The 14,147-nt window shown below is 39.4% G+C and overlaps 1 protein-coding gene across 1 annotated transcript in view; it reads left to right on the forward strand.

Annotated features, from left to right (window-relative positions):
- LOC132397480 (zinc finger protein 484-like) overlaps positions 1-14,147 on the forward strand; it is a 38,451-nt gene that overhangs the window by 20,318 nt on the left and 3,986 nt on the right. Inside the window, exons 2-3 of the mRNA XM_059976310.1 lie at positions 911-1,140; positions 10,842-10,892. Coding sequence (XP_059832293.1) covers positions 911-1,140; positions 10,842-10,892 — 281 coding nt within the window. The remainder of the gene's footprint in view (positions 1-910; positions 1,141-10,841; positions 10,893-14,147) is intronic.

Here is a 14,147-nt window from a genome sequence, read left to right on the forward strand (position 1 = left end):
GGGTGGTCTTTGACTCCAGTGCTCAGTGCACTGGTATCTCCCTTAATGACGTGCTCCTCACAGGCCCCGACCTCAATAATACCCTTCTCGGGGTCCTGCTGGAAGGAGAAGGTCGCAATCTTAGCGGACATCCAGCAGATGTTCCATTGCTTCTTAGTACAGGAGGACCATCGCAATTTCCTCCATTTCTTATGGTACAAGGACAATGACATTAACAAGGAAGTCATTGAGTACTGGATGAAAGTCCACGTTTTTGGCAATAGTCCATCACCGGCCGTGGCCATCTATGGGCTGCGAAGAGCCATCAGAGAGGGTGCACAGGAACACGGCGATGACACCGTTAAGTTTGTAGAAAGGTACTTCTATGTCGATGATGGCTCGATATCACTACAGAAAGAAGATGAAGCAATCGATCTGCTCCGACGTACACAAGCCTCACTCGCAGAGTCAAAGCTCCGCTTGCATAAGTTCGCATCAAACTGTCAGGCAGTAATGGAGGCCTTTCCACATGATGACTGTGCTCCAGCAATTAAAGACCTAGATCTAGATGGAGAAACCATACCCACATAAAGGAGTTTGGGTCTCCTTTGGGAGATTACAACTGACACAATCACGTTCTCCGTGCCAACTGTGATCAAGCCATTCACCCGCCATGGAGTTCCCTCCACTGTCAACAGTGTTTTCGATTCCTTGGGTCTACTGGCACCAGTTATGATCCAGGGAAGAGTACTTCTCAGAGAACTTACCTCTGAGCTCTCTGACTGGAATACCACCCTACCAGAAGACAAGCTAAGCAAATGGGAGGCTTGGAGAGATTCACTTCAAGATCTAAAACAGCTTCATATCCGACGTAGGTACACTGTGACCTCACCCACAGAGGCAGCGCACACAGAATTTTGTGTTTTTTCAGATGCGTCTACCAAGGCCATCGGTGCTGTGGTTTACTTGAAAGTAGTCAGGAAGGATGATCAAGTTGAAGTAGGATTTGTAACTGGTAAGGCGAAGCTTGCTCCTCAGTCCGAGCTGACAATTCCAAGGCTTGAACTGTGTGCAGCTGTCCTGGCTGTGGAAATGGCGGATCTTATCCAGGACGAGCTAGACCTAGAGCTGGACGATATCAAGTTCTACACAGATAGCAAAGTAGTGCTTGGTTATATTTATAATGAATCAAAACATTTCTACGTGTACCTTCATAATAGAGTTCAACGTATCTGCCTGTCATCAAAACCTGAACAATGGCATTATGTACGTACTGAGGATAACCCTGCAGACCATGCACCAAGATCCTTACCTGCATCCCATCTGGTGCAGACATCCTGGTTCACTGGACCCCCCTTTCTGTATCAGCCACCAACAGAAAAAACTCAAATGAGCGAGACATTTGAGCTGATCGAACCCGAAAGACACTTGGAGATTCGGCCGCAAATACAAGCAGGAGTCACCTACCTCGAAGAATCAATACGTACTAATGAACACTTTCAGCGGTTCTCCACTTTGAATTCTTTAGTGAGAGGACTTGTGTTCCTCATTCACATGGCCAGAATCACTGCCACATTCCCTAGTAGGGATGGACATGGCAGGAAGGTTGAGTTCTAGTTAAAGTTAAGGTTGTTGAAAGTAAATTCGTTGTCTGTGATATATCGCGGCATGCGATGACGTCACACCTGGTTTCGCCGCGTCTTGTGGGAAAATACTGGTTTGGAGAAACAGGAAGGAGGGGGCTTGTGTGTACAGGATCAGCGTGAGAAAAGTTTTCTTTCTACGCACTAGAAACATCATAGAAGCAATGCCTTTTCACCATACGTTAATGTGGAAGAGTGAACAGTAAACGGTTAATCTTACTGGGATCACGCCTCATTGACCGGTTTATACTTGGTGTTTAGTACAGAGTTTTTACACCTGTGCAAGAACACTACAGTGTCAGTTAAATGGAAAATGGTGCTGATTTTTCTTCACTGGGGATTACATAGGTATTTCTCTCTTTGTTTAATTTTTTGCTTTGGCATCCTTGGAGATTGTTTTCCATTCCCCAGTGTATTTTTATAAACAATTAAATATAAACACTTTTTCCTCTGAACTTTTATGTTGGATATGGGGAGCTAGATTTTGTAGAGAAAAATGGAACAGTGCTGGACTTTTGGCCCATATTGTTCTGTTTACCTTTCAATTTATTTTATGATTAATTTAATGCTTCTCTAGAGAATTCTATTTGTCTTTCACTATGAACCTATTTAGGAGCTTCTTGAATGTCCTTGTTGTGTCTGCCTCTATGACCACCCATGGTAGATTTTTCCACGTACCCACTGGTCTATGAAAAAAAAATTCTCTGAGATCCCTATACTTTCTTCTGACCACCATAAAATTCTGTCCTCTTGTATTAACCATTTCAGCTGGGAATCTGTTCCATGTTTTAATGATTACCTAGCCTTACCAGTTTTTATGGTTTCAGTACAATAATACTCTGCAAAGTAATGGAAGGTATTAAAGTAAATTGATACTTAAATTGCATATATATTAGAACTTCTTAACATTACTTGATATGGTGTTGTGTTGCTTTGTAGTGTTAGGCTTTTTATATTTAGCAAAATATTTTTTTCCTTTGTAGGACTTATTTATTTTAGGGCCGGATGTTGTCTTTTTTTGTAACTAGGGGGAAGAATTAAGGAAAGCTTTTTAAAACCACTTTTATAAAATGAGCAGTTCGCAGAATCTCTCTCTTTTTTTCTTCTATGGGGAGGCATTTCAGCTTTTTTTGCTGAATTTCAGGCTTTTTGGGGTAGTGAGTGGATTGGGGTTATTTTTGATTTATAGGATCAATTGTAAGATTAATGTTAGTTTTCTTTTTGGTATTTTTTTCCCATTACGGAGTTCCAGAGGATGCATATTTTGTGTATGGTTGTACTTATCACCGCTAGTTTTTGTTAGCCTGTGCTGTTATGCATTCATTTATACGTTAAGTAAAATAAAATCTTTTTTTTATGGCAATTAAACAGATAAATGTTATAAGTTGGAATGTACGTGGTTGGAATCATCCTATTTAGCAAAAGAAGACTTTTAAAGTCATTAATCGATTCCAGCCCAATATAATTTTTGTTCAAGAAACACATATCAAAATGGGCGATCAAAATAGATCTTTTAAAATGTGGAAGGGCCTTCAATTTAATGCTACTTGGCTAAATAAAACAAAGGGAGTATCTATTTTTATTAAATCTAATATTTTATTTATCCAAGAAGATATTGTGTCAGATATTAATGGTAGATTTTTAATTGTTAAAGGAACAATCTGTAATAGAAAAATTGTTCTGGTTAACTTATATAGACCTTGTAGTGTTCTCGCTCAGGTGTAAGAGAACGCTGAACTAAACACCGAGGTAAACCGTAGTCAATGAAAACAGGATCGCAGTAAGATTAACCGTTTACTGTTCACTCTTCCTCATTAACGTATGGTGAAAACTGTTGATAAAACAATACAAAATTTGTACAGTATTTGTTTCCTTCTTGATATCACATTTACATCGTAAATACTTGCAAAAGTAAACTACAACAACTACATTATATTAAAATGCAGCATACAGTCAGAACCTACCTACGCCATTGACTGCTTTAAATGCACTTCAACACAAACTATCCGCAACTCTTTAACTAATGAAAACATAAACCTTATCAACCATTATTACTTTTAACAGAATCAGCGTTAACATTTTAATTCAACATATCGATTATCTCATGAACTTACGGCGTTGCTTCACTACGTTTCTAGTGCATAGAAAGACAACTTTTCTTGCGCTGATCCTACACATGTGAGCCCCCTCCTTCCCGTTTCTCCAAACTGTTATTTTCCCACAAGACGCGGCGAAACCGGATGTAACGTCATCGCATGCCGCGATATATCACAGACAACGAATTTACTTTAAACAATCCTAACTTTAACTAGAAAATGCTAACAAATGAATTACTAAAGTGAAAATATTATAAACTAAACAAATGCCATAAAGGCAACACAGACCTAATGGAGATGATCCTTCCTTTTTTAAAAATGTATTTGATTTATTGCCAGACTTAAATGAATATATGTTGTTAATGGGTGGTGTTTTTAACTGTTGTTTAAATCCTTTGATTGATAAGAGTTCAACCAATCAGCGGCTTCTGAGTTGTTCTGCATCACTTATTAACTCTTTTCTAATTGATTTTGGCCTGGTTGAAATTTGAAGATATTTACATCCTAATGATAAAGATTATTCCTTTTTTTTCACATGTTCACAAAAAATATTCAAGAATCAATTACTTTATAGTTGATCCCCAATTTTTGTCCGAAGTCCAGAAATGTGAGTATGATGCTATTGATCTTTCGGATCATGCACCTTTAAGTTTAGCTTTTGAATTGAATGATGTCATTATTGCAAATTTTCCCTGGCGTTTTCCAGAGAATTTATTACAAAGTCTGGACTTTGTCAAATTTATTGAGACTCAGATAAAAGATTGTTTTCTTTTTAACAGTCTGGGAGATGTATCGAAATTGACTATATGGGACATATTTAAAGCATATTTGCATAGTCAAATAATTTCCTATTCAGCTAAGCTTAAGAAACAGACAAAAACAGAGTTAGATAACATTTCCAAACAAATTAAATACTTGGATAATATTTATGCGGTCTCTCCTAACATTGATTTATTTAAACAAAGAGTTGAACTCCAATCACAATATAATTTATTATTAACTTATCCTATTGAAAGTAATTTGCTTAAATTGAAAAGTCAATTTTATGTGTTTGGAGAAAAAAATAATAAGCTATTAGCATTTCAATTAAAAGCAGCTAGAGCTAAAAGACAAATTTTAAAAATTCTTAAGGGGGATGGTAGTTTAGCATGCAATTATGAAAATATTAAATTTTTCAAGACTTTTATATGTAACTTTATAAATCTCAGTGTCCAGTTGATTCTTCCAAAATGAATGCCTTTTTACAAAAGATCGATTTTCCTCAAATTTTTGTTAAAGATCAACAATCTCTTGATGCTCCTATTACTGAAAGTGAAATTCAGAAAGCTATTTTTTGAATGAAATCTGGTAAAGCTCCTGGACTGGATGGTTACTCTGTAGGATTTTATTAAAAAATTGAAAAATTGCTCTCTTCATATATGTTGGAAAAGCTTGAAGATTCTTTTTTGTTAGGAGAGTTACCTCCCACATTTTATGAAGCTTCTATTTCTTTAATTCTTAAGAAAGATAAAGATTCTGCTGACTGTGCTTCATATAGACCTATTTCATTATTAAATGTGGATGCTAAAATTCTCTCAAAAATAATGGCTAATCAGCTGGAGAACTATTTAGCCAAAATTATTTCTCAAGATCAAACACGTTTTGTAAAGGGCTGTTATTCCTTTTTTAATGTTTGGAGGCTGTTAAATGTTATATATTCATCTTTTTCTAAGGCTCCCTAATTTGTTGTTTCTCTTGATGCTGAAAAGGCATTTGACAGAATTGAATGGAAATACTTATTTAATGTTTTGGAGAAATTAGGCTTTGGTATTAATTTTAATAAGTGGATTATAGTGATATATAAAAACCCTATTGCTACAGTTATTACTAACAATTGCAGATCTTTTTTCGGCTTTCACGGGGTACGAGACAAGGATGCCCATTAAGTCCTTTGCTGTTTAACTTGGTGCTGGAACTCTTGGCTATTGCACTTCGTGAAGCTAAAGATATTCATGGAATTCTTATAAATGGGACTGTTCATAAGATCTCTCTTTATGCTGATGACCTTTTAGTTTATATTTCGAATCCTGAAGAATCTATTCCTCGTTTATTGAAACTATTAAATGATTTTGCAATGTTTTCGGGATATAAGCTAAACCTTCATAAGAGTGAATTATTTACCCTAAATGATTCTGCTTCCATATATGATGACATTCCTTTTAGAGTTACAGACTCATTTAAATACTTAGGTATTATTATCACTAAAAATCATAAAGATCTTCATAAAGCTAATTTGGTTCCTTTAGTGAATTTTATGAAGCAATTATTTTCTAGATGGAATCCACTTACACTTTTGTTAGTTGGCCGAATTTATGCAGTTAAAATGATGATTTTACCAAAGTTTTTATATGTATTTCAAAGTATCCCTATTTTTTAACTAAGAAGTTCTTTGATCAGGTTGACTCCATTATTTCATCTTTTGTTTGGAATAATAAAAGACCAAGAATTGCTAAATATCATTTACAAAAAATTTTAAAAGATAGAGGTCTTGCTTTGCCTAATTTAGGAATGTACTATTGGGCTGTTAATATACATTATATGTGTTTTTAGTTATATTGGGCTGACAGAGATGAACGACATCTGTGGGCTGATTTGGAATTGAATGCTGTGAAACACTTTCACTTAACCTCATTATTAGGAGCATCTCTGCCTGTACAACTGGCCAAAATTACTAATTTAAATTTATATTCTGTGATTAAGCAGTCATTACAAATTTGGTTCCAGCTTTGTAATTTTTTTACTCTTAAAAAATTTAAACTTTTTAGTTTAATTTATCAAAATTATTTATTTAAACCTTCATAAAGTGATTCTACTCTTCTTCTTTGGAGGAATAAAGGGGTTTAGTCCTTCATGGATTTGTTTCAAGATGGCCTACTGATGTCTTTTGAAAAATTAGTAACTAAATACTTTCTCTCGTATTCACATTTCCTGCAATATCTTCAGGTCAGATACTTATTACAAAAATACATGTAATTTTCCATATATACAAGATTCTGATCTGTTAGAAATTATTTTAAAAATGAATCCTTTAGTGAAGGGTTTTATTGGGAAAATTTATAATTTATTGTTACAACAGCACAATTACCCTTCACTTAAGATTAAGCAAGATTGGGAGAGAGAGCTTAACATGACCCTGATAACAGAAGATTGGTTGCAAATTTTGAAGTTGGTCAATTCTTCTTCGATTTGTGCCAATCACTCTTTAATTCAATTTAAAATTGTACATCATTACTATCTGACAAAGGAAAGACTGTCTAAAATGTTTCCTAATGTTGATAGTCAGTGTGATAGATGTAAAACCGAGACAGCCACATTGACGCATATGTTTTGGTCGTGTTCTGTATTGAGACGTTTTTGGAAGTCTATTTACTCTACAATTTCTAAAGCTTTAAAAATTAATTTACAACTTAATAAATTGACAGTTTTATTTGGTATAATTCCTCAATATATTCATAGTATTTCTCCATCAGACCAACATGTAATTGCATTTGTTACATTATTGGCCAGAAGGGCTATTTTGTTGAAATGGAAAGATGCTTCTGCTCCTACTTTGATATAATTGTTTTCTCAGGTGATGCGATGTCTTCGTTTGGAGAAAATTAAAGTCGAACTTTTGATCCTCGATTCGATTTTGAGAAAAGGTGGGTTCAGTTGCCCGCTACTATCATCTGATTTGAATTAATTAATATGGTTTCCTTCCGATTTTTCTTTAAGTGGATTTCAGTTGGTGGATTGATGTTTTTTTTGGAAATTGGTATGATGTATAGCTTCGGGGTTGCGCTCCCAAATGGGTTTTTTTGTTGTTGTTTTTGTTCTTTTTCTGTCAGTAGGGGTTTTTTTTTTAGTTAGTAGTTCTTTTTTTTCCTTCTTTTTCTTTCAAAAAATATTCTTAACACTATTTTTTCTCCTTATTATTGATATATTGCTTAGCTTTGTTAATCAGTTATTTGCTAATTTAATTCTTTATTGTACATAATGACATTGACTTAATGTATCTTTTTTTTGTTTTGTTAATCTTCAATAATAATTGATAAAAAAGATTTTAAAATGAAAATAAACCCCTCGCTGTAGGGAGATGTCAATCAATATTTGGGAAATTAAAATCTCTCACCACAACAACCCTATTATTATTACTCTTGTTGTGTATGTGGCCATTTACACAACAATATCATTAATAAAAATGTTGGAGACTGGAGCTACATTAACATAGGGTTCTTTACTAACTCAAACTGAACATGAACACATATATACAGATCAATACACTCCCAATAGTGCATGCTCAATACTGTGTTACTATGACATAATATAGTCCCATACTATACAGTAGGTTATATGGTACACTCCTCCCCTTTTCTTTAAAAAATGTATCAACTGTTTTTACATTAAACAAATATTGTATGTGTACCCTTAATATACAAACACCCACCCACTGTTTAGTTAATAACTTAATGATATGAAATTATAACAAAGTAACCTAATAATAATTTAACTCAAGTCTTTGTGGGAGTCTTCTCAGCCTCTCCAGGTAACATCTGCCCTACAACATTTGCTTTGGGGAATGAGTCTCCACAGGTACATCAGGTGGATCCCCAGCCCTGATGACAGGCTTATCTGTGGGCGAGACTGATATGGTCACATCAGGAGTGTTTTCTTCTATGTCTGGGGAGTCAGGGCAAGATATTGTTGTGTTTCCCACCTGAGCATTCAGGACTTGATCCACATGACATCTCCATACATCCTCTCCCACCTGTACTCTATACATTAGTGGCCCGTCAATGGTGGAAATTATACCCAGCTGCTGCTTTTCATTCTGGTAATCCCTAACAAGAACTGACTGACCCACATTGAAGCTCCGTATGGACTTAGCATTCAAGCATTTGAACTGTCTGTTCTCTACATCATGCCGTACATTTGGTTTGAGAAGATCCATGTGGGACCTCAGAAACATTCATTCATGTTCAAAAACATCATCGCTGGAGTCTGGTTAGTGGTTGCATGTACTGCATTACGATAAGCAAGGAGGAAGTTGTCTTTCTTCTGTTGGAGAGGTTGACTTTTGTGGTCCCTTGCCTTGAGGGCTTTCCTGAATGTCTGTAAAAATCTTTTTGCCAAGTAATTTGTGGATGGATGGTAATGAGCCAATGTAAAGTGCTTGATTCCATTGTTCTTCACAAAACTTTGGAATTCTTTAGAGACAAGTTGTTGTCCATTGTCTGTGCAGATTTGCTCTGGTATGCCATTCCTGGTGAACATGGTCCTCAGCACTGTAATGGCCTTTTCCAATGTGGTTGTCTTCATTTTGATTACCTCTGGCCATTGGAGTGTGCATCAAAGGTGATTAAAAAGATAGAATACATGAATGGTCCAGCAAAGTTGATGTGCACTCATTGCCATGGTGATGAGTGCCACACCAATGGATGTGGCCACTCCCAAGGGGCTTGTGATGGTGTGTTTTGGATCTTTTGACATCCAGCACAGTTCTTGGTCATGTCCTCAATTTGTTTAATCAATTCCTGGCAACCACACATAGGCACAGGCAAGACTTTTCATCTTTACAGTACCCAGGTGCCCCTTGTGCAGTTCCTTCAGCACTCTGGTGCATAGCTTGGAAGGAATCACACACTCGTGAGCCACACATTAGTGTTCCCCAACACAATGACACTGCTACTTCCTTGCTGAAAAGGCCGGAAACAGTGTGTTACCCCACGCTGGCCATCCCGTGATGTCATACACTTTTGACAACGTTGGGTCATTGCGCGTTTCCCTTTCAATGAGGGTATTTGTTACTGGTAATTGTTCAACTATTGTCATGTGAAAGACCTCTGCTGAGTTCATTTGTGTAGTTACCTTGGAAGTGGGCAGTGGTAAATGTGACAAACCATCTGCGTTGCTGTTTTGCTTGGTCCCCTTGTGTTCAATGTCATACCTATGACCTCCTGAGAAAAGGGGCCATCGCTGTAGCCTTTGTGCTGTCATCACTGGAAGGCCTTTCCTTGGGTTGAAAATTGACACGAGAGGCTGATGGTCAGTAAATAGAGTAAAATTTTGGCCATACAGGTAGTGACTCCCCACACGAGGCTGAGGGCCTCTCTATCAACCTGTGTGTAGTTGCGCTCAGCTGAAGTTATGTTCTTGAGGCAAAGGCTATTGGTCTTTCTGAGCCATCTGGAAACTTGTGCGATAACACAGCTCCTATCCTATGGGGCAAGGCATCACAAGCTACCTGGGTTTCAGCACCTAAGTTACAGAGAAAGGTTGAACAAGTTAGGTGTTTATTCTTTGGAGCATAGAAGGTTGAGGGGGGACTTGATAGAGGTATTTAAAATTATAAGAGGGATAGATAGAGTTGACGTGGATAGGCTTTTTCCATTGAGAGTAGAGGAGATTCAAACAAGAGGACATGAGTTGAGATTTAGGGGGCAAAAGTTTAGGGGTAACAAGAGGGGGAACTTCTTTACTCCGAGAGTGGTAGCTGTGTGGAATGAACTTCCAGTAGACGTTGTAGAGGCAGGTTCGATTTTTCATTTAAAAAAAATTGGATAGGTATATAGACAGGAAAGGAATGGAGGGTTATGGGCTGAGCGTTGGTAGGTGGGACTAGGTGAGAGTAAGCATTTGGCATGGACTACAAGAGCCGAGATGATCTGTTTCTGTGCTGTAGTTGTTATATGGGTTATAAGCTAGTTGGATAGGTCCTTACCTATCCAATGGATAGGTTGGATGGGTTAAAGTGCGCGAGCACCCCATCTGAAGTCATGAGTCTTTTAGTTTTCTGAAATGCTTTCTCCCGGCTCTCAGTCCACCTCCATTGTGTCCCTGCCTGTAATAATGCATTTAGTGGGTGTAGGACTGTGGATAGGTTAGGCAAGAATTTGTGGTAGTAGTTCACTAGACCAAGATATGCTCTCAGCTGAGACACATTTTCAGGTGGTGGTGACTTAAGCGCACTCCTATCTTGTCTTGAGACATGTGTAAGCCATCTTTGTTGATCACACGTCCACAGTATGAAATTTCCTTTTTGAAAAACTCACACTTCTGTCGATTAGCTCTGCGCCCATATTCTCGTGGTGGGCACTTGTTTTAGGTTAGAAAGATGTTCGTCGTCATTCTTGCCAGTGACAATGATGTCATCCAGGTAACACTGAGTCCCTGGAATCCCCTGCAGAACTTGGCCCTTTGCCAGATTGCAGGCACTGAAGCTATCCCAAACACCAACCTGTTGTACTGGCAAAGTCCTTTGTGTGTATTTATTGTCAAGTATTCCTCGATTTCCATTTGGAGATAAGCCTGGGTCAAATCAATTTTTGTGAAGTGTTCCCCTCCTGACAGGGAAGCAAAAATGTCCTCAATACGGGGTAGGGGATACTGTACTGTGTGGAGCACTGGGTTGATAGTCACTGTAAATTCGCCACATATGTACACCTTGCTTGGTTTTCCTGGTTTTGTGCTAGAGGTTTTCTTCATCACTGGAACAATAGGCGTGGCCCATTCACTCCAGTCTACCTTTGACAGGACCCCAGTCTGCTCCAGATTTTTCAGCTCTGCCTCTACTGTAGGACGGATTGCATATGGCACTGGTCTGGCTTTGTGAGATTTTGGACAAGCGTTTTCCTCAATCTCAATCTTTGCCTTCATGCCCTGAAGTGTTCCTATTCCTTTCAATAACACTTCCTCAGAGTCAGCAAGTATTTGTGACAGTCTCTCAGATGTAGTCTTGTTGCCCTCCTTTGCTGACACATCTAGTGTCTTGATGGTGTGCCAGTCCAACTGGATCTTCCTGAGCCATTCACATCCCAGCAATGGTGGTCCTCCATTTTTCAGTACATAGAGGTTCAGCTGCTGTGTTTTGTCTCTGTAGGTCACTGTCACTTTAACTTTACCTTTGGGACGCACTCTCTGTCCTGCGTAAGTCTTTAGCAGTAGTTTAGTTCATTTCAGAGGTATGTGAGAAAACAGTCGATTGTAGTCATGTACAGAGATCACTGTTAAAGTTGAGCCTGTGTCCAAATCCATTTTCAGTCTCACGCCTGCCACTTCTGGAGTGATCCATATTACTCTTCAATCATCTGTCTCTTTCACGCTGTGAAGTTGCAGACTAGACAATTCCCTTTTGACTGAGTAGTTTTCATCAGCATTGTTTTCTTTCAATTTGTGCACATTATTGTATTTTCCTTTCTGAGGTTTGTTGTTTCTTGTATTTTGTCCTTTTCCTGCTGTTTACTAGCTTTGCATACTCTGCCAGTGTGGCCCTGTTTGACACAGTTTCGGCATTCTTTGTCTTTAAACCAACAAACATCAGGGTCATGTGACCTGTTCCTACAACGGTAACACTTCTTTCCTTCATTTCTGTGCAGTGACATTTTATTCATAGCATATTCCAGAAATTTTTGTTGTATCTGTGAAGCTCCTCATGCAACTGTTTCTAATGATATTGAGATGTTTTGCGCTTTCTCAAATATAAGGTCTTTTTCACACAGGAACTACTTCTGTGTGGTTTCACAATACATGCCACACACTAACCTATCCCTCAATATGTCTGATAGACCAGCTCCAAATCGACAATGTTCTGATAATTTGTGCAATTCCGCACAATATTCAGAAATGCTCTCCTCAGCCAAAAAAACCTCATAATTCCCACACCCTGCACTGCTTGGTTTTACCTCCTCCCCAAGATCCACAGCCTGACTGTCCCGGTAGACCCATAGTTTCGGCCTGCTCCTGCTCCACCGAACTTGAATCTGCCTACCTGGTCTCTAGTTTGTCACCCATAGTTCAGTCCCTCCCCATCTACATCCAAGATACATCCCATGCCCTCCACCTCTTTAATAACTTCTAGTTCCCCATTCCCGAATGCTTCATTGTCACTATGGATGTCCAATCCTTATACACTTCCATTCCCCATCAAGAAAGCCTCAAAGCCCTTCGCTACTTTCTGGACAATAGAACTCACCATTTCCCCACCACTACCACATTCCTCTGGTTGGCAGAACTGATACTCACACTTAATAACTTCTCTTTTGGCTCTTCCCACTTTCTTCAGACTAAGGGTACAGCTATGGGCACTTGCATGGGCCCCAGCTATGTCTGCCTCTTTGTTGGATATGAAGAACAGTCTATGCTCCAAACCTATACTGGTACTGCTCCCCAACTTTTTTCACTCCCAGGATGAGGCTTTTCGTTCTAGGACATCTCAAATGTCCTCTTTCTTCAAGGATCATGGTTTCCCTTCTACGATCATCAATGATGCCCTCACCCATTTCCCGCATTTCGGCCCTCACCCCATCCTCCTGTCACCACCACAGGGACAGAGTTCCCCTTGTCCTCACCTACCACCCCACCAGTCCCCGGATTGAGCACATTATCCTTTGCAACTTCCGCCACCTTCAATAGGACCCCACCACTAAGCACATCTTTCCCTCTGTACCCCTCTCCGCTTTCTGCAGGGATCATTCCCTCTGCAACTCCCTAGTCCACACATCCCTCCCCACGGATCTCCCACCTGGCAAGCATAAGTGCTACACAAGTCCCTACACCTCCTCTCTTACCACCATTCAGGGTCCCAAACAATTCCTCCAGGTGAGGCAACACTTCACTTGTGAGCCTGTTGGGGTCACCTATTGCATCCGGTGCTCCTGGTGCGGCCTCCTCTACATCGGTTAGACCCGACACAGATTGGGGGACTACTTTGTCGAGCACCTCCACTCCATTCGCCATAACAGACAGGATCTCCTAGTTGCCACCCACTTCAACTCTGCTTCACGTTCCCATTTGGATATGTCCAAACATGGCCTCCTCTACTGCCATGATGAGGCCAAACTCAAGTTGGAGGAGTGGTGGTCTGGGTAGTCTCCAGCCCCTTGGCATGAACATTGAATTCTCCAACTTCCGGTAATTCTCTCCCCCTCCCTTCCCCCAACCCAGTTTCAGTCTGCCTCCTCCTCCACCAGCAGCCTATTAAATCCCTCATGGTTCCGCCTCCTTCTACTACCCATAGTGCTTTCCCCTTACATTCCTTCTTCACCTTTCCTAACTATCCCACCCTTGCATCCCCTCCCCCACCCCCTGATCTTTCCTCTGATTGGTTTTCACCTGGCACCTACCAGCCTTCTCCTTCCCACCCTCCCCGCACCCTGCCCCTCCCTCTTCTGTCCTGATGAAGGGTCTCGGCCGAAACGTTGACTGTTCGTTTCCATGGATGCTGCCCGACCTGCTGAGGTCCTCCAAAATGTTGTGCATGTTGCTTTGACCTCAGCACCTACAGAGTATTTTGTGTTCAGAAATGCTTTCATCTTTGGTCTGATTCTGTTTATGAAATTTAAATCTTTCAGCAATGACTAATGGTTTGGAGTTTAAATGATGTTGGAGAGTGTCTACTATTTGCTTGAACGTT

Source organism: Hypanus sabinus, chromosome 7, assembly GCF_030144855.1.
Source record: "Hypanus sabinus isolate sHypSab1 chromosome 7, sHypSab1.hap1, whole genome shotgun sequence".
NCBI lineage: Eukaryota > Metazoa > Chordata > Chondrichthyes > Myliobatiformes > Dasyatidae > Hypanus > Hypanus sabinus.